The sequence below is a fragment of the Gymnoscopelus microlampas genome, assembly GCF_963454915.1.
Source record: "Gymnoscopelus microlampas genome assembly, chromosome: 14".
Lineage (NCBI taxonomy): Eukaryota > Metazoa > Chordata > Actinopteri > Myctophiformes > Myctophidae > Gymnoscopelus > Gymnoscopelus microlampas.
Window position 1 is genome coordinate 27,257,622 of NC_139951.1, and position 20,442 is coordinate 27,278,063.

The following is a 20,442-nucleotide window of genomic DNA, read 5'->3' on the forward strand; positions in this document are numbered from 1 at the left end:
CCACAACAAGTTGCGGACTCTCTGCCCATTTAAATCATCAGAATTCATGTTCCAGTAATATGTCCAGTCTGTCCTCTCATTTCTATTTGAATCACAGACCTTTAGACATCATATTTGTCATTGTGTTGCATTAATCTTAATATAGCATTTCAAGCAGAAAGTGATGACGCAATCTAGCTACTAGTCTGTAGTCTATTGATCAACAAACATATGTGTATGTGTTTACTCAAATACATATAGTACACATAACGTACAATATGAATCTTGCATATCACCGCATAGTACAGAAATTCCCATGCTCCCATACATCAGCTAGTAGAGTGTGCAACACAATGGCAAAATCCCATCGCTTTCCCATCGCTTTTTGTTGAGAGAACCAAGGCGATGCTAACTTCCGTGAGAAGTCTCGCCCGGTGTGGTGATGTACTGAACCTCTGGTCCCACTTTTCAGAAAATATACAGGGACTAATAACAGCACGGCTTCCCTGTCCAATCTGTAGCTATGGATAGCAAGTTATTCCATGTGTTTTCCTTCTCCTGGACACCCTTTCGGACCTTGGCGTCACTGGGACGGTACGCAAGTGGTTCTCCTCCTAGCAGGTTTCATGGAAAGGTTCGCTTTCTTCATACCCTCTTCACCGGGGTCACCCAGGGGTCTGCACTTCTCTACACCAAAACTCTTGACTCTGTCCTCTCTGCTCACACGCTCTCCTGCTATCACTGATGATGTGTTATGTGACACTATTATCAGATCCAATATCTTTATAATTTTAGGCCTACTGTAGGAATGTACGTTATGACTGATATGCTTGGTGATATATTAAAAAGTCCCTTTTAAGTGATGAATGTGCATCTCTCACGCAACAACCACTGAGACAGGTACAGTTTTGCACTTACAACACAATGGCGTAAATAACCAATCAACACTCTTAATTCTTGTGGGGGAGATGTGGAAATAAGTACCAAGCTGCGATATACAGCTCAAAGCCTGCAGCATAAAGGCAGTTATTTTAAGAAATAAGTAGTATAAACCTTATTACCATACCAGATCATTTTTAAGTTACAAAATTAATTCTCTCCCTCTCTCGTTCGTCTTGTGCACTTTCTGTCTCTCTCTCCCTGTGTTGTAAAAGTGCCACACACACACACACACACACACACACACACACACACACACACACACACACACACACACACACACACACACACACACACACACACACACACACACACACACACACACACACACACACACACACACACACACACACACACACACACCAGCTGTTGTCTGTAGATTTTATACATTCAGAACAATGGCTTGAGAGGAATCCCTCCCAACATCTGACAAGTCGAGCTTGTCAGCAGTCGGATAGCCTAGCGAAAGTAAATACAATTTGCTATATACTGTAAATATCTGGAACACGTAATTTTTCACAGATTGCACCCTTTTCCATTTGTTACCATATAGGCTAATAATGTTGGGGCGCCCTGGTGTTCCACCTGCTAGAGCACATATCATCAAGGCTCAGTCCTTGCACAGCCGGGGGTGGGGTCGGCCCAAAAGGCCGACCCCAGGCCCTTTTCTGCATGTCCTTCCCCATCTCTTTTTCCTGATATTTCCGGTCTCTCTCTATCGCTATCGCTAATAAAGGTTTGGAAATTCCCAACAATAATGGCTAATGTTTTCATACAGTATGTTAAGGTGTGCCGTCACATTGTATTCATAGTGCGCGTGCCTTGCATGTTTTTTGCAAATCGGCGAGCATGTGCATTATAGGCACGCTCCCCCACTTACAAAAATAGCACTACACCCCTTGTTGGCAATATAAACACACCAGAATTTGAAATGAACTTCATGTTGGATTGTTTTTGCTACCCTACACTAATTTTGCTAGACAACAAGACACCAAGAAATTATGTGCAACTCATTTTATTTGAAATTTTAAATACTAAAACTTAAATACAGTACATTCATACTCAACGTTATAACAATACAAACTTTACAAAGAGTAATAAATATAGAATAAATATAGAATAAATATTTAATTAATCTCACAGTTACATAAAGCCAGATGAAAATAGTATTAGCTTTCTCATGATCTCCGACTTTCATAAAGTTATGAAAGTGCGTTGTTTATATCCATCACTCCTCTCTTTTTTTAATCAAGCAGTGAGTCTGTGTCCCCAACCAGAAACCTGGGAACATGGTTTCTTGGAAGTCACCCTTAAACTGATGCAAAAGGCTGACCACCTTTTTACCCTCGTCTCCCTCCTTCACCTCCTCCACTGCATACACATTGATGATACCAGCAGGTTGGTCTAGATATATCCCCAAAATGGAGCACTTCGCCTTCTCTGCAATATCCTTATTCTGGCCATTGTGCCAAGCTTGATAGCAGGAACCACTCCAGCCAAAGCCCCAGGACTGATCATTCTCTCCCAGCCCTGTAGGGCCATCGGTGGCCCTCCTTCCTGCTCCTTCATAGGCAGCTCCTACCACCGCCCATCCTGAATACTCCACCTCCCAGTAGCCTCGGAAGCCCATTATGCCCTCCTTGGTAAGAACCTTTGAGACAGTGGATGAGAGATTGAGTGAAAGTGAGATACAGATCCAAGCAGCTTTTATTTGTCACTGACTTATACAGGTACAAGCAACAAAATGATGTCCCGCAGATTGTGCTACTTACAGTATAACTAAAATAAATTAAAAGAATAGAATGACAATAAAAAATATACACAAATATACAGTGATAGGGCTATACACTAATACTTAAGGTCTTAGACAGGCACAGTAACTTATCATAATTAGCTGTGTTTCCATGTGTAGTCAATTTCTGATCAAAAACAGCAATGCTCACCAAAATGTGCAAAGTAACCATGTGCAGATGTACAAAGCAACAGGATTAATTAAATGTGCAAGTGTAACGTATATATATACATTCATAGATAAATTGGACTGCATTAAGGCGTAAAAGAAAGCTCCAAGAAGCTCAGAAAGCCAAACCCCATTCATTACAGGAGTGGCGATGTCATAATAACACAATTTGGATACAGAGTATAACGGCATGGCCAACCAATCCTTTTAGCTGCAGCCCAAATCATAATGCAATGTCCAATGGCAAAGTCGCACTATACATGAAAAACAGTCAGAAAAAATGCCTGAATCGACATGCCTTAATGGAAGTAGCCATTTTTATAAATGCTAAATAATAATGCACGGATATAAATGATAAAGTACAAAAGTGCAAGAACATTATGCTCGCGTAAATGAGAGATTCAATTAAAAGACAAAGATTGTTCAGTATATGCATATATTATCAACTACTGTATGATCCAACTTAAAACACTCTTCATGAGTTGTCGCCTAGCACTTTTGACTTTCACTTCACCAGGCATTTCCTGGTTGTGTCATGCTGTGTTTATTTATGGCTGGAAGCGGTTCTATTTTGTAATGCGTCATCCTGGTACTGGTGTAGGCTATTATTGGTCTACCTTTGAGAGGACAGACCTTCTGACAAACCCTGTTCTAGACAGATTGGCCAACAGCCAAACTGTGTGTGTGTGTGTGTGTGTGTGTGTGTGTGTGTGTGTGTGTGTGTGTGTGTGTGTGTGTGTGTGTGTGTGTGTGTGTGTGTGTGTGTGTGTGTGTGTGTGTGTGTGTGTGTGTGTGTGTGTGTGTTACACATGTCACTCAGTTAAGTTCTCATATTGCAGATGTCAGCATAGTAAATACCTGTGGGGAATGCTCATATCGCTGTGGGCCATCTAGTACAGGACATTTTAGATCATCCGTCATGTGAGCCACTTTAGCTCCACCTTCTGTGATCCACAGTGTCTTATGGGCTGTCTTATCATCCAGAGAGAGGTTGAACCAATCTTAAACAAAGAGGAAAAACATGAAATTGTGTGTTTTTGTCATACACAACACAGACAGAAAATATGAAAATGAGTGTTCTTACATTTGATGAGATCCGCCCGGCAAGTGGGCTCCGGTATATTTGGCTCATAGACTGGGATATTTTCTAAAAGTAAAGTGAAATCACAATAAAAAATGAATTAAGAAAATGTAAAAGAAGGCCCAGAATACAGCAATTTCAGTTGCAGGTGTCTTACCGATTAGTGCATTTCCAACTTTGTTTTTCTTTGCTACAGGAAAAAAAGAAAAAAGGGTTCAGCTTAAGGTACTAGATTAGAACCAAATATATAACTTAAAGACGTCACAAATACCCTTGAGTATGTATCGCTATGTCTAAAGTAGTGATGAATTGAGCCATCGCTCATAGTGGCATATACTTAGAAAACCATCTGCCTCTGTCAGATCATCACTTCACACATCACACATGCTCGCAGCAGCCAGTGGTTGATTTGTGCCAGTTGGTTGGAATTACCAAAGTACCTTGTACATTGCAGCCTTGGCCTCAGAGTTATTAGACTCGACTCTAGAGTGACTAAACACGTACAGTATCAAGCCCTGCATATAAAAAGGACACGATCCTCTGGCATGCAGAATCAGATAAGTGGAGGATGTGTGCCCAGCTAAGCTTTTCCAGTGTAGGTGTTGGAGATCTATTTCACAGTTGGACTGGATTTTATCCTAATGAGATGAATAACCTTTAACCAGTAGTGCGGATGAAGTCACTCCTAAAAGCGAAAATGCTTATTGTACACTTTTACTTCCTAGGCTTAGTTAGATCACAATGTATTATAAGGATCATGTTATCTTAGTTACAAGGTACTAAAATGACTTGCAAATAAGGATAGAAAGCAAATGAAGACAAAATCTCTAAATTCAATTAACAGCTTGTCTGGAAATATTTAGAATCTAAAACCCTACACTAACTTATGCTACAGTACTTACTGAAAAAAATGATGGCTACCCCCCCCAACACCGCAAAACAGATCCTGTAACTAATACTTTTAAATGACGTGTAGCCATGCACTCTCTGAATTTCTGGTAAGCATACTATGGATTAGAAGTAAAATACACAGCTAAGCCCTGTAACATTACTACTATCTTGGTGTCTGCCAAGATACATAAAGCATTTGGGGTATCAAGTGAACCCTTTCAAAATAAAGTATCAATTTCCTTCATACATTTAAATCATCTCTGGCGAGCAACAGTTTACGTTGGCAATTTGTGTCATTAAATAGGCTTACATTTCTAAACATGCCATGATTTACATTGATGAACAAAATGCTATGAAAACTCCAGGAATGTAAAATAATGCAATTATGTTTCAATAAGATACAATCAACGATCTGTGCTGCTTTCAATTGTATTACATAACATTTTGTTTAATTCATTCGTTTGTTTTCAACCCACAGTAGGCGCGCACATGACTAAGTGTCAAATTAGTTCAGTGTCAAATTAGTTCACATTTATCAGCCAACAAGCTCTGCCTCACAGGAATCTTAAGCTACATATTTATGGATATAGAACATGGTGACATCATTGTCTGGCAACATTACAAGGTGACACTGTGAAAAACATACACACACTGCAGTGCCTAAAAATCTTCCACAAAATATTTATATTTTGCTGATGGGTGGATGAATACCCAGAGATTTAATTTGTTGAAATGGATTCAATCATCATTTTCACCAGAGAATTTAAAATAAAGGCACAAACAATTTTTCAAGTTCAGTTTGAAGTTCAAGAGCTGGAGCTCATTATACACAGCCCATTTTTCTTTTTGACTTTCCTCCTTGGTTTTATTGGGATACCCTGGGGAAGCCGACAGCTACTGTACAGTGCCTGGGGAGACCCGATGGACTCGACACCTTCGGAAGCATTTCTAGCGGGTTTTTGGGTGCGAAATGTTATGCTATCTCAATGTCATACCATAAACCCTATCGCATATCTTTCAAAGGAAGTTATTTTTGCACGTTGTGACGTTAGTGTATACATTATCTCCCTCATAAGGACAGCGGCTTGCCAGTGAGTTATAGCTCTGCGACACTGCCTTTACTCAGACAAGTCGTAAAATCCATGACCCACTCACCCGTCAAAACAGCAGTGTGACTGTGACATAACAGCAGTGGTCTTATTGCAGCTAAAATGCTGAGGCAGGTTAATAAAAGCATTACTAGAGTTTGTGTAAATGATTTCATTTTGTTAGAATAAGTGTTTAAATGGCTCTATATTCCAAAAAGTTTATTGTTAAAAAGTTAAAGCTCTATATTCTGATAGTAATCATTGCTATAAAGAGTTTGTTCAGGGACAGGGGTCTCCCAGTCTCTGCAGCTGTTTATTAAACAGAAAATTAGTTTTCAGGTGGGATACTAATTGAATCCAATCAGGAGAGAAAACTCATACAGGATACCAGATAAATAAGTGAAATTGAAGTGATTGAAAAGAAAGAAAGAAAAAAAAGAAAATTGGAACTGGAAAACTGAAGCTGATAAATAATCCTTGTGGGATTCTCTCCGATTTGATCAAGTTGGTCCCAACCTAAAATTGTAGTTTATTTTGACTAAGCTGGAGAGATGGGGATACCTCTGTTACTGAACAAACACTGCAATGATGACTATCAGAAAAGAGCTTTAACAAAATAAAAAACAAAAACATTGTTTAACAAAACAATATCACTTACACCACCTTTGATTATGATTAGTATGTAGTAGATTTATTTACATGTATATGACTAAGTTTAATCACGCAGAAAAGAAGGCTATTAAAATACACATGATTGCCAGAATTATTACTGTACCATATGCACAATGCAGTATACAAGTTTTACCGCCCCCACCCCCCCCCCCCCAAAAAAAAACAACAAGTCTCATATATCAGGTTTTAGATAAAATACAGGAGTAATTCTCTAATGCAAGTTAATTCACTATCTATTTTTATTGTGTACCATTACCAAAACATTTTAAATGTCATATTTACCTGGCTTTCTGGTCTCAGACATGTTTCCTTCGGTTGTCGGCATCTTAACCCTAACAGTGTGTAGAAATGAACATTTCTCAGCTGGTTCCCATTACTCCCAGTTTCTTCATCCCAAGGGTCAGTCTGGGTCCTTAGTGTGACTGCTTAGTATGTAGCACTCTTATATATCTTTCAGAAAGGATAAAGTGGGGTGATAGGAGCTAGAGGAACAAAAGGTGGCAATTAAAAGGGGAGGAGGCAGAAGCTCGTTCATATGCCTAGTTTCTCCTTAAAAAGGTTAGGATGGACGGTTGGGATGTTTATTAGGGGGGAACCCTACCTCGAACCCCTCCCACAGCTGAATGGATATTGCGCACTCACTGCACTGATGAATGAAGGGATGATTGGGGCCGACATGCACGCAAACGCACGCACAAGCACTCACAAACTTGGCGAACATGGCGGCGGGGTTGGGTGAGGGCTGGCATGCAGAGAAGGTCATGAACAATACTCTTCCAAGCACATGAAATTGGTCATGGTGAGGCCAACTTGAGCTTGGTAATAAATTATGTCAGGCAACTTGGATGGTAACATGTAAAAGGGGAGAATAGTGCATTTAATGTATTTTCTATTTATATTCAATGTTAATTCTGATTTGATCTGATTTTTTTTTTTTTTCTTGCTATAATGAATGTGAAATAATGGCTGCATACAGTAGTGTATATAAAATGTTAATTCCTTTGGTGAAGGCAAGAATATTGTGTGAATTACGTAGGAAGATGAAGGCTTTACTTGCTCTGAGTAAAATACTATTTTGACAAATGTTTTGATAATTTACAGCTGATAAGCATTTTAAGTGAATAAAAACAAAACAGAATTCTGAGTAATACTGCAGTTGATGATGTACTATTACGGAAAAAAACAAATACGATGTCTTTACACAAATACAATTTAAACATCCAAAATAAAAAACATGCTATTGAAATAGCATTTATCACTAATAATGTATTACTGCAATCTTATAATGTAATACTAATTAACTGATTATATGCACATTTACATAAACACTAATAATAGCTATAGAATGAGATCACTAACAAAATTATAGTAAACCTAAAATTAAAGACATTTAAAATAAGCTCTGCTGAATGTACTGTATATGTGAGAAGGGCTCAAAAACAAATTAGACTCGCTAACGTTTAATATAATACTATTCATGCTAGTCAGGGTCACTTGACTTTGAGCTCCAGGCTCCATTCCACCAGGCTTTTGAACAACATTAGCACCATGCTATTTGCTATTTGCCACACACTAAAAGCCTTAATACACATGGCTCGAGTTGAAGACAGAATGTATTCATCCGGTCGTGAATCCATTAGTGCGACCCGCTCTTCGCGGTGGGCTACATATGAGGCGTTTACAAGTTGGGCCACCTGCCAAGACACTCGCCATGGCTGGACCCTGTCCTTCTCCAGTTCGTGCCAGACCCGGCAGACGAGTGACTTTGGAACCTATAGTCCCCCTCACACCCTGTACTTCAATGGGGAATGTAGGTCTGAGCTGTCCTAGACTTGTCAACGGGATCTATTTAAAATAAGACGAGACGAGGGCTTGCAGTATACAGGGGATAACAGGCTGTCCTGTAACCTGCTTGTATAATAAGTTCCACTGTTTCTGTTCAACCGGAATCACAAAAGGACACAGAGCCTTTGAACTGGCTGCCGACAGGAAAGTGATCTCATGCCAACGAACTAGGCTGTGATCCTCAATGTGAAGGTCACAATTTCAACATTGATACCTTAAATACTGTAACAGCTTGAATTTATTGATCACTATAAAATTATTGCATGAAAACATAATTACAGATGATATTCAGTCTAATTCAATTCAATTTGATTATTAGGGTATAATTTGTGACAGAATCACATCATTGCATTATGATAATTAATATAGTGGTAAGATACTGAGCCAAACTTTACCAGACAGCTGTGAAACTAATTAAACACTAAAGGTAACCTTTTTAATATTCTATATTTTCATGCTTTTGTAAATCTATCTTTAATGACTAATTAAGTGAATAATGCACTTACAATATATTTATAGTTTTGTCCTGTTTTATGATTTTTTGTGACCATTGTTGTAATTCAAACTGCATTGTGTTTGCGTGCATACATAGACATACAGTATACGCACGCGTATGTGTCGCTGTACAAAGTTGCAGACATAAAATAAATAAAAAGGAAATAACTTTCCTAAATGTAATCTCCTTATGATGAACACAAATATTTAATTGGATTAGCCATATTTAAAGACAGGGCAATAGATCACTTTAAACGCTGGAAACTCAAATAATATGAAAAAAATAACCAGTATCAATGTTATAATTTGGCACTCTCATAAGGAATAAATATGTTAATTACATTTTGGAAATTAAAAAGGTAGGGTAAGTGATTTACTTTGGTTAAAATAAGTGTTAAATGGCTCTATATTCTGAAAGTATTCGTGGCTATAGAGTGTTTGTTCAGTTACAGGAGTCTCCCATGTCTCTCCAGCTCTTTATTAAACAGAAAATGCATTTTCAGTGCTCTCTCCTGATTGGCTTAAATTTTGTCACCTACCTGAAAATATACTATATTCAGTTTACTAAAGAGCTGGAGAGACCACTGTGAACGAAAAGGCGCTCTGTAACAATGATTACTATCAGATAGTACTTTAACCTTTTAACAAAAAAATAATGATTACCAAAAAATATCACTTACCCTACCTTTAATGTTTGAACAGTTAAATCCGGCCTGCTCCAACATTCCAAAATCCCCCAGTAGATATTGTTTTGTGATGCCTGGAGTGGAAGAAGTCCACCCTTGTAAACTCAACCAGCTCTATAAACAAATGTTACACTCAACATACATTTAACTTCACAATTTACAGTAGAGCGGCTTCCAGAGCATAGCAATCATAGCAGGTTTTGAATGCCATACATTTATAGGCCAATACTACACCAAGTACAGTCAATACCCTATGTACAACTAGCAACTTCCTCCACTCATGATGTCTTCTTCATAACCTGACAGCTGCTTTTTCTCATTTTAAGTCATTTCCATTTTTCAAAAGCAAGTTGCAACTGATATAGTCTAGATATTTACTGGTCCATATCTAAAGTTGCCCCTTATCTCTTGCCCCCTCTTGACAAAACACAAAAGTTACTTAAAAAGGCTAATCAAGTGCTACAGTCAAAGCTACATTAATACACTGTCGACGAAAAATGTCCAATCTGGGAATAAATTCCTTACAAAGAAATGTCTTCACCAATGTGTTTGTAGGTGTCTAGTAACACATCTCACAAAGACTGAAATTCAATTTCCCTAGGGGAATCTGTGACAGCTGCTGAAAGTTGGGGTACCCTTATGAACAAATGTACAACATTTTGTTCTGCTTTAAGTAGCATGTGAGGGGTCTAACAAGGGTTTTTTCATGATTCTGAATCCATTGCAAGCATTTGTTTTGCACCAAAACCCCTCCTTGGCAAAAATTCGACCAAGCCCACCTTTCCAGCTCATTGCATAGGCTATGCGTTCTCTTTTCTTTTTTGCTTTTCAAAAACCCAATATGGGTTATAATACCCAAGAAAGTAGGCAGGAGTACAAGGAGATGTGATAGGGTAAGGCGAAGAGAGGGATGGCGTGGGCAAGGTAAAGAGGATGAGAGGTTAGACACCAAGAAGGGAGAAAATGATCTGCACCGATTAGCTAGGCTAGAAATGTTCTAGCAAGCGGAGACAGTGTGTTGAGAACATGGAATGAGTACTTTGAGGGAACGGCTGGAGGAAAGTGTCAGGAGTTATTTTTGACAGAAGGGTACCAAGTGAGAGGGAAGATGTATAAGACGGTAGTGAGACCAGCCATGCTGTACGGCTTGCCAACGGTGGCACTGATGAAAAGACAGGCGGCGCAGCTGGAGGTGGCAGAATTGAGAACACTATGATTCTCATTAGGGGTGAAAAGGAAGGACATCAGAAATGACTAAATTAGAGGTTCAGACTAGGTTAGAAGGTTTGGGAATAAAGCAAGAGAGGAGAGGTTAAGATGGTTTCGACATTGAAAAGGAGAGATGAGGGGTACATTGGGAGAAGGATGCTGAAGATGTAGCTGCCAGGTAAGAGGAGAAGAGGAAGGCCAAAGAGAGGGTTTAAGGATGCGGTGAGAGAGGACATGGAGGAGTCACAGAGGAAGACACAGAAAACAGAATCAGATGGGAGTTTGTCTGTGAGCATGCACAGTTGTATGCCGTGTTTTTTTTAATGTTTTAATTTTGACAGTTATAAATGGTAAGTCCCGTTTGAAAATGTTCTAAAACATACAATTGGAGTACTATTTGCTATATAGTGTATGCTATTTGCTATATAGTGTATGCAAAGATATGTTGAAATACAAAATCAGTCTAATTTTGGTGGCCATCTTGAAATAAATGGCCGCCATCTTTGATTTACGAGTGGCCCGGTTTCTAAAATCGAAGAGTGACCTCCAAAGATGATTTGTACCAAATTTCACACGTATTATTTGAACAATTCTCTTCTTTTTACACAAACAATGGTTTGTGATGACCTGGAAAAGTGTCTATGGACGTTTTTAGCCCAAGGAGTGTTTTTTCGTGCAAAACAAATGCTTGCAATGGATTCAGAATCATGAAAAACCCCTAGTTTGACCCCTCACAAGCAGTACCGCGGGAAGTAGGGGTGCCGGGGGTGCGGCCGCACCCCCTACAAAAAAAAGATTATTATTTTTTTGATAATAAATCGGTAAAATCAGGCAAAAATAAGAATTAAATAACATAACTCTAACCCTAATCCTAACGCTAAAACCGAAATAAAGAAACCAAAAACTGGGAAAAAAACGAACCCAATCCGCCCAGAACCGCGAAAACGCGGGGGGTCCTCATGCACGCGCGCTGCATGCGCGTGCATGAGGTGCGCATACCGCACCCCTAACCTAAAAGGTCTTCCCGCGGCTATGCTCACAAGCTACTTAAAGCAGAATTACATTTAGATTTTTTTTCCCGCCTAAGGTTAAGGGTACCCCAATTTACAGCAGCTGCCACAGATTCCCCTAGAGGAATTGAATTTCAGTCTTTGTGAGATGTGTTAGACAACTTTACAAACACAAGAAATGTCTTGGTAAGGAATTTATTTCCAGATTGTTTTTATATCCCTGACTAACATAACATACCCAGTGTCATAAAACACCACATAAATAAATAAAATAATGTAATAGGTAAAAGTGGGTAGAAATGCACTCTATTTTTAAAAGAACAGATTTCTTTCAACGTTACCGTGTATAATTCTTCATATCCATTATTCTCAAGTTGCAACGCAATCTTCAATATCAACAGCCACCGGAGAAAGTCTGTTAAATCAATTATCTACTCTTTGCAAAAAGTCACTACAACAAGATCTGTACTTGTCCTACATATTGAGACACAGTATGTATAACCAAGATGTTCTCTTGTTTGCAAAGAGAGCAAGGGCGCCGATACTGTGGGTGCCTCGGGGCTAAAGCACCCAGGGGAAATGATGAGCACCCATCACAAACTCATGACAAAAAAAGCAAAAGAAAAAACATCTTCACTTCATTGAGTAAATTTTTTGTACAAAATTAACCGAATTAACCGCATTAAAGTAACAAAAAAACTAAAAAGGTAACAAATCCGGAAAATAACCGAAAATGTTCACGCACGCTGGCCGCGCATGCACGTGCGCAAGCGTGCGTTCCACACCCAACAGCGCGGACATAAATCGCCGTCCCTGAAAGAGAGTATATTTAATAGTGTTTGACAGCGGTCATGGCCATGAATGTGGGTCAGTGGATCAAGCTCTCAGTCTATAGGAGGTGGCATGCAATCTGGCATGGCAGGTTCCAATTGCACATACATGCACCAGTGAGATCATGACTGTACATAGCTGACCAAAACATTTATTTTACAGCCCACCAGTGGCCCCAAAACCTTTAATACCCTATATCCCAAGGGTATATAAAGCAGTGCTTGCAGAGTCACGGCAGAACCCACCAGCAGACCCAAGCAACCCCCAGGAGAACCAGGACACAACAGATAGCTTCAAGAAGCCAACCAGAGCCCCAACTACAAAAATCATGCCTGCAGCTGACAGACAGAGTGAGCAAAGACCTTTCCTTTCATCTTCCTTTAGTCTAGAGTGGATTGTTTTAATTAATGTTTAATTGCTATGTTACATTTGAACAAATCATTTGTGTTATGTTTTTACTCTTTCACTTATTTTGCATCCCGGAGTTACAAGTTACAATAACAATTTGTCTTAATTATTTTCTTAATAGGAACAAGAAATTCTAAAGTGCAGGCTCCTAAAGGTGAGACATAATAGATATAAAGACCAATGTGGACATTATCACAAGGCCTTACTTTAACGGTCTACTTGAATGTCTACAAAGGACAAACCCCTAAATACACTTGTTTATTTGATGATAAAGGTTTCATCTACGGACATTTTCATCTCATAATCACTTTAAGCTTTGCTATTTCAAGCCATTTTCTCACCACCCAGAAAAGGCCCCAGAATACGAGCCTAACATCCCTGAGCCCACATGCAGAGCTGACCTTCTGAAACGTAAGAATAAAGACCGCTAAGACAGTTTGGCACCAGTATCCCATTCACATTTTCAGCCTCTATCATTTTTTTCTCTTAAAACAGCAATAAATCTTTCTCATGTCCCGACCCACACTGATGATCATTTTCCCATGTGCTCCAGATTGGTTCAACCTCCTCCTAGATGACAGGACAGCCAATAAGATGCTGTGGGTCACAGAGGGCGGGGCCAAGGTGTCTCGCACGACAGATGATTCCATGTGTCCAATACAGGACAGGCCAGAGAGATACGAGCACGCGCCACAGGCAGGTTTTGTTTGACAGAGATGGTAAAGCCTACTGTAGGCCTAATTAATGCTAATGATTAAGTTAATGATGGTGCAGCTTGCTGATAATAACACATTTTCAAGCTTACAAAGCAACACATTCGTTGATAGCTTGAAAAATCAGTTGTTTTCGACAAGCTACGCTGTTGCGCGACGGAGCACACATTTGGCTTAACAAACCAGATGAAAGCATTGTTCCATTGACCCCCTGGTATTCATTTCCCTCTACTTAAAGGTTCTGTGCAAGGAGGGAATCTTGGGCTTCCGAGGCTACTTTGAGGTGGAGTGCTCCGGGTGGGTGGTGGTAGGGGCAGCCTACCAACGAGCAGGAAGGAGGGGAAGTCATGGACTGGTTGGCCTGGGAGAGAACGACGAATCCTGGGGCTTTGGCTGGGGAGGATCCCACTACCAGGCCTGGTTCGACGGCGGTGACAGCAGAGATATCCGTGTTCCACAATTTCCCAGACTGGGAATATATATTGACCAGCCTCTTGGTATCATTAACTTCTACGGGGTTAAAGACGTGAAAGAGGGAGATGACAGCACAGTTATGAAGGAGGTTGAGTTTCTACACAAGATGAAGAGCTCCTTCAAGGATAAAATGATGCCTGGTTTCTGGTTAGGACAGAAGTCATCATGCTTGATAGTTAAGGAAGGACAGTAAAGCCTAGTAAAGGCTACAGACGGGAAAATAACATACTGTTACAAAATGTTACATACTGTAGTTGGTTTGCAGTAATATCCCAATTACATAGACTGATACAAATTAGTTTTTTATTTATTGATTTCTTGAACTTGATTTATAGTGGAGACAGTGGTGTTGAATGATTATATTAATACTGTGGAGGGTAGAACATCAAAGATTTAAACAGTATTAGTAATTTTGGGACAAAGCAAATTGTAAAATTTGTGCCATTTGTAATTTCCATTTTAGGAATCTGTATGTACGGGTATTAACTGTATTAACTCTAGATAAAAGTTTGCTAATTTACTTGATTATTCTGTAATATTTGTATTAAGTTTAATAATCTATATTTATGTGTTTTCGTATCCTGTGCATGTCTCAGTACGTTTTACCTTGCATTAAAAGGTTTTCGCTTTTTTTTTCATACTGTACATTGCAACACACTTCAGTAGCAATAGAATACACTTGTATTTTGTCCATTTTCTACAAGCACAATACTTTGATTAAATAAATAATAATTATTTTTTTCTGTAATTTATTGTCATTAATTTCTCACCAACTGTATAATTATCTGAGGAAGAATGAAAGGTACAATATCAGCAACACACATTTAAACAAATATATTTGCCCATGCATTGCACCTAAACAAGTTTGTGTGGCTTTTTACACTACAGATAAGAGAAGACTTTTGACTCCACTACAGTATATTTCTATGATGGTTGTCATTACTCCTAACCTAAGCGTAACGGTAGATTTCTAAAATACGATTGCCCGCACGCTGTGTTCCATACAGGAAGAAACCAATCACAGTACCCGCTCTCAGCTGGATATGATGCAAAAGTAGATGCGTCATCCAGCTCTGTGAAACAAGCGCAAGATATCCGCTTTCAAAGTACAACAACTTACCCGGCAGTAGTAAGGACAAGGGCAGATACTGTAAAAAACGCCAACAGAGCACCCATGGTCTGTGAAAAAAAAAGGAAAATGGATTTATATTAAAAAGAAAATGTACTTTGGAATACTTAGTGTTTTTAAATAGCAAGTAATCGACTACTTTAACTAAAGTAAAATTTTACCAGGAGCATCTTTGACTCTAGTAATAGGGTTGTGTACTTTGCCCACCACTGACTGGGTATAATGGGTGCAACTCATTATTCAAATAAAGTAATCATACAGACATAATAATAATAGCTCAGATTTACTTTTCTAAGTACCCAAAGTCACTTTACATAAAGAAAAAGGAACCAACTTAACAAAAGTTGTATATCAACTGAACTAAAACATAGTGCATCCATAGAATTTAAATATACTTTACTGCATGCAAGCTGCTTAATTCATACAGTAATGCAGTGGTTCTCAACCTTTTCAGGCCGCAAACCCCAAAATAATCATATTTGAACTGGGGACACCCCAAAATAATCATATTTGAACTGGGGACCCCCTTACCCTGTTGAGGCATTATATTTAATTTAACTCGGTTCCACAGATAAATAGTGAAAATAGCAGATCTACAAGCTCACAAAGCATCTCCAACGCCAAAAACATTGTCCAAATTTGACAATTTGGCCAATGTTTGACTAGATGTTATCGTATAGTTTGTTGATTACTTTTGATGCAGTCTTATTTCTTGTCTTTCTTTCTGGAGGGACTAAAACGGTAAATTGTCACTTCACTGTCATCTGGGGACCCCCCCCAAATAATCCCCCCCTAGGGGTCCGCACCCACAGGTTGTGAACCACTGCAGTAATGTGAAAATGAAATCATAGGCGTTTTTTGTTGCTGTATAATTCATAATTAAATCTCTTTCATGTCTGGAAACAGGAACACAGCCAGGTATTCGTGCAATATAAGAATTTAAAAGGAGAAAGACTATATTGCTGTGCCTTAACCCAAGCTGTTGAATCATCACCTATAAATAAAAGTTGGCCGGAAAGAAGGGGGTATAAGATATCCATCAATGTCACGTTGAGAGAACTCGGACTCTGCCATCCTTTCAGCTGCTCTGACCCTTTCATTCCTCACCTGGCCCTGTTAACACAAACAAAACACCACAGAAAGCCACAGGATTAGGCAGGTGACACGAAAAAAAAGATACAGAAGGAAGAGGTCAACAAGGAAGCATGTGCAGAGAGCAAACCAGGCTGATGAGGGAGAATGACTCTACAAGGAGTTGGCGAGGAGACAGGAAAGGTCATTTGTTATTTCATTGATAAGGCTACAATCAAAACATGTATTTTTTGGCATTATTCAACATTACAGTATTTCTCAGTTACTCTTCACGTAGAGTGAGAGAGCGGGTGAGAGTTCAGTCTTATTCATTGATCGTTCAACAAGGCTATTTCAGGGATGACATCTGTGACCTCTTGTCTGTGAGATACAGGATCAGTTTAGTTCATTTTGATCATTATCACCAGTATCTCTATCCATGACATCACATCATCACATACATCAACATAATTACACTGTAAGATGGTTTAAGGCAGGGGTTTTCAACTGATTGTGAATCAGGGACCAGGGATATGGGCTAAGATCAGTGTTTTTGGAAACACTTGCTATGCATCCCATCATGTTTATAATGCATTATAATCAGCTTATACTATGATTATAGTTATAAGAACTAAAATATGCATTACCCTTTCATAAGCCCTCAACCATTTGTCCATGGACACTTAAATAATGACTGAAATATTATGCTAGTGAGCAGAGCATTCTTTTAGTATTTTTGAGAATTTCTCTTAGGCTACTAATTAATATATATAATATATATATATATATATATATATATATATACACTATATATATATATATATATATATATATATATATATATATATATATATATATATATATATATATATATATATATATATATATATATATATATATATATATATTTATTTATTTTTTTAAAACTCATGTTAAGTGAGTTACTGATTTGTAACTTATGTACAGTATGAGTGAGCAGACACATGCTATTACATGGGAACATTGGCACATGGGAACACTTCCTCCTGCTTCCCAGTAACTGCTGTCACTGACGTGTCCTCTTAGGTCACCAGGTCATTGTTGAGTGAACTGTTTCTCAACTAGTGGTCTCATGTCTCATGTCATTTTCTGGCTCGAACCTTGCCCTGTACATATTCTTCAGGTATGTCAGCATGAAAATACTACTGTCACAGAGATGCATAGTTACAAAAGGTAAAATACATTTTGCTTTGGGAATTCTGCCTGACAACTCATCCAGACCTTCACAAGGGACTGTGTTTCATACATGTGCCTCTTGACTGAATCTGAGGAGGACATGGCAATGGCTGATCCTATTTTATAGTTAAGCTTGAAGTACTTCAGGAATAAGCATGAGCCTCCTCAAAGGACCGCTGATAATGATGATAATGTCTTTAATTCCTCCGTCCTCAAATACCAAGTTACTAAGTTTTTCCAAAACAAAAAATAATGATACAAGTTTGTATTCATCCATTATAAATCCATTTCTCCACACACACAAACACACACACACACACACACACACACACACACACACACACACACACACACACACACACACACACACACACACACACACACACACACACACTTAACTCCAATTAACCGTAAACTTGAAACTAAAACCTTGTTAAAAGAGATATTTTAAAAGACTTAATTCATGTGGTAGAGAATTCCAGAACCATAATGTCTGAAGGCACCTGTAGCGAAGATACCCGTGTGATAGTCTATGTGATCTGTTCAGTGTGTAGTCAGTGAGCATGTCAACAGTGTATAAAGGAGCTACGCCATTCACAGATTTAAAAACAAGTAGCCTATCAAATGTGTTATTTGTTTTACTGGCAGCCAGTGAAGATAAGTTCAAATAGGAGTGATGTGTTCAAACGTTTTGGTTTTAGTTCATATCCTCTGGCTACAGCAGCTTTATGAATAAACTGGATCCGTTTTATCAGTCTAGAAATAAGTGCATTTAATCAAGTCTACTGGAAATAGCATAATCCAGACCAGTACAGCATGCTTACTGTACTTACCTTATTGTCAAATTGTATTATTTTATCATGAGTCATTATTTGTCATGACCCTGTGTAATGACCTTAAAGGAGCTTTCCTGCCCTCTGGCTGTGATGTGATTCAAGCACACATTCAGCGTCAGGACTCTTTTCTACATCTTTGTCTCCCCCCACAGGCTCCCATCAATGTTATCTAGTGTACAGACTTGACTTGATATGTGTCACATACAGTGAGATATATAATCTTTAATTTTACATTTAGGTTGAAATATTCTGGAAGAGGATCCTCCCTAAAAAACATATTCGATTAGTTGAAAAACATAAAATAGGCCTAATAATAAAAAATATTATTACTATATAAATTCTTATATAGCCTATTATTAATTTGTCTATGTACACTTTACAAACCTGAGTGTTCGTTTAAACTTTAACTCAGAGAGTAGCCTACAAATAACAGTAGCATAGCAGCAATCACGAAGTGGTTAGAAATTCCAACCACTAAATTCTAGTCATTCTAACTTAGAATGGCAGTGGTATTACATACACACAGCAGACCTATTTCATGGTCCATACACAGCCATATCCCATTCCCTCCCGTATCGGCAAGTAATTAAAAGTTGTAGCGATGCAGCGATGCTACTAGCCTTTGATCAAGATGATCGTAGATGTATTTCATCGAGTGTCTTTTACTTTCGTTCCTAAGAGTCTTAGCGACCACCCGCCCAGTTTGCCATGGAATGTCACCAGTAAAGCCCGTATTTCTCCAAACATGTACAAATGCAAAATATAAGGTGCTTAACCGCTTGCCCTAAATGTTAACTAGGTGTCCGGAGTATTTGTGCAATGTATTAGTCCATATCTTTCAATAAAGAAGTGTCTGTGGCCGAACGGCATTTTTCCCCTTAGTTTACTTCCTGTTTACACTGAGTGTAATTCCGGCTTTCACCGGATGCGCCCGTCACTGCCACCCATTGTAGCCATGGTGCCGAGTCCCCCTGGTTTATAGTGGTGTTCGATGTTTTTACATTGCCAACTCTCACATGTACATAAACGTTCAGATTTCAAATATAAAATGTTTACCCCCGAGCCATGGATGTTACAAGGCGACCCGGACCACGATAAGTACCCGTATCTCCCGTATTGTTCAATAAAAAGCATTTTAATCCGATCGCCGGCCATTTTCTTCAAATTTTCTTCTTTTTTTTTCTCCAATACTTTCAACCATGCGACTACACTAATGGTTGGGAGGTGTATTGCACTCTGATACATTACCAAAAAGAAAAAAAATAGCCGGTGATGGGATTAAAATGCTTTTTATTGAACAATACGGGTCCGGGTCGCTTTGTAACATCTGTGGCTCGGGGGTAAGCACTTTATACTTGAAATATGAACGTTTATGTACATGTGAGAGTTGGCAATGTAAACAAATCGGGACTCTGAACCATGACTGTCATGGTATAATCTCTCAAGAACAGATTCTGCTCTGCGTTAAAAACAGCAGAGGGCGCTGTTTTTCCTTTTCATTTGGTGATGGGTTCCCAGATTGGTCATGGTATGACAGTCATGTTTCAGGGATACCACCCATTGGGAACTTCAAACAGAATCGGCCACAGACGGTATTGAAATATATGGACTAATACATTGCACAAATACTCCAGACACCTAGTTAACATTTGGGGCAAGTGGGTAAGCGCTTTATATTTTGCATTTGTACGGGCTTTACTGGTGACATTCCAGGGCAAACTGGGGGGCAAAATGTCTCGTAGACATCAAAATGGAAAAATCGATAACATCTACGATAGTCTTGATCTAAGGCTATAGCGATGCGTGTGTACTCACCATAGAGTTATATAGGTAGCCGATATACTCACCCAACAAATATACTGCAACTTATGGTCATGCTATTGTCATTTCATATCCATTTGAAAGTTATG

General features: G+C 38.8%; 1 protein-coding gene across 1 annotated transcript; it reads right to left on the minus strand.

Moving 5' to 3' along the window:
- Nucleotides 1-1,919: 1,919 nt before the first annotated feature.
- On the minus strand, nucleotides 1,920-7,145 carry LOC311060739 (stonustoxin subunit beta-like). Its single transcript, XM_084079047.1, has 5 exons — nucleotides 6,893-7,145; nucleotides 4,117-4,149; nucleotides 3,963-4,025; nucleotides 3,737-3,879; nucleotides 1,920-2,569 (listed from the first exon to the last, which is right to left on the minus strand). Exons 1-5 carry the CDS (start codon nucleotides 6,933-6,935, stop codon nucleotides 2,147-2,149), a joined length of 705 nt encoding a protein of 234 aa, XP_083935173.1. The 5' UTR covers nucleotides 6,936-7,145; the 3' UTR covers nucleotides 1,920-2,146.
- Between the last annotated feature and the right edge of the window lie 13,297 nt (nucleotides 7,146-20,442).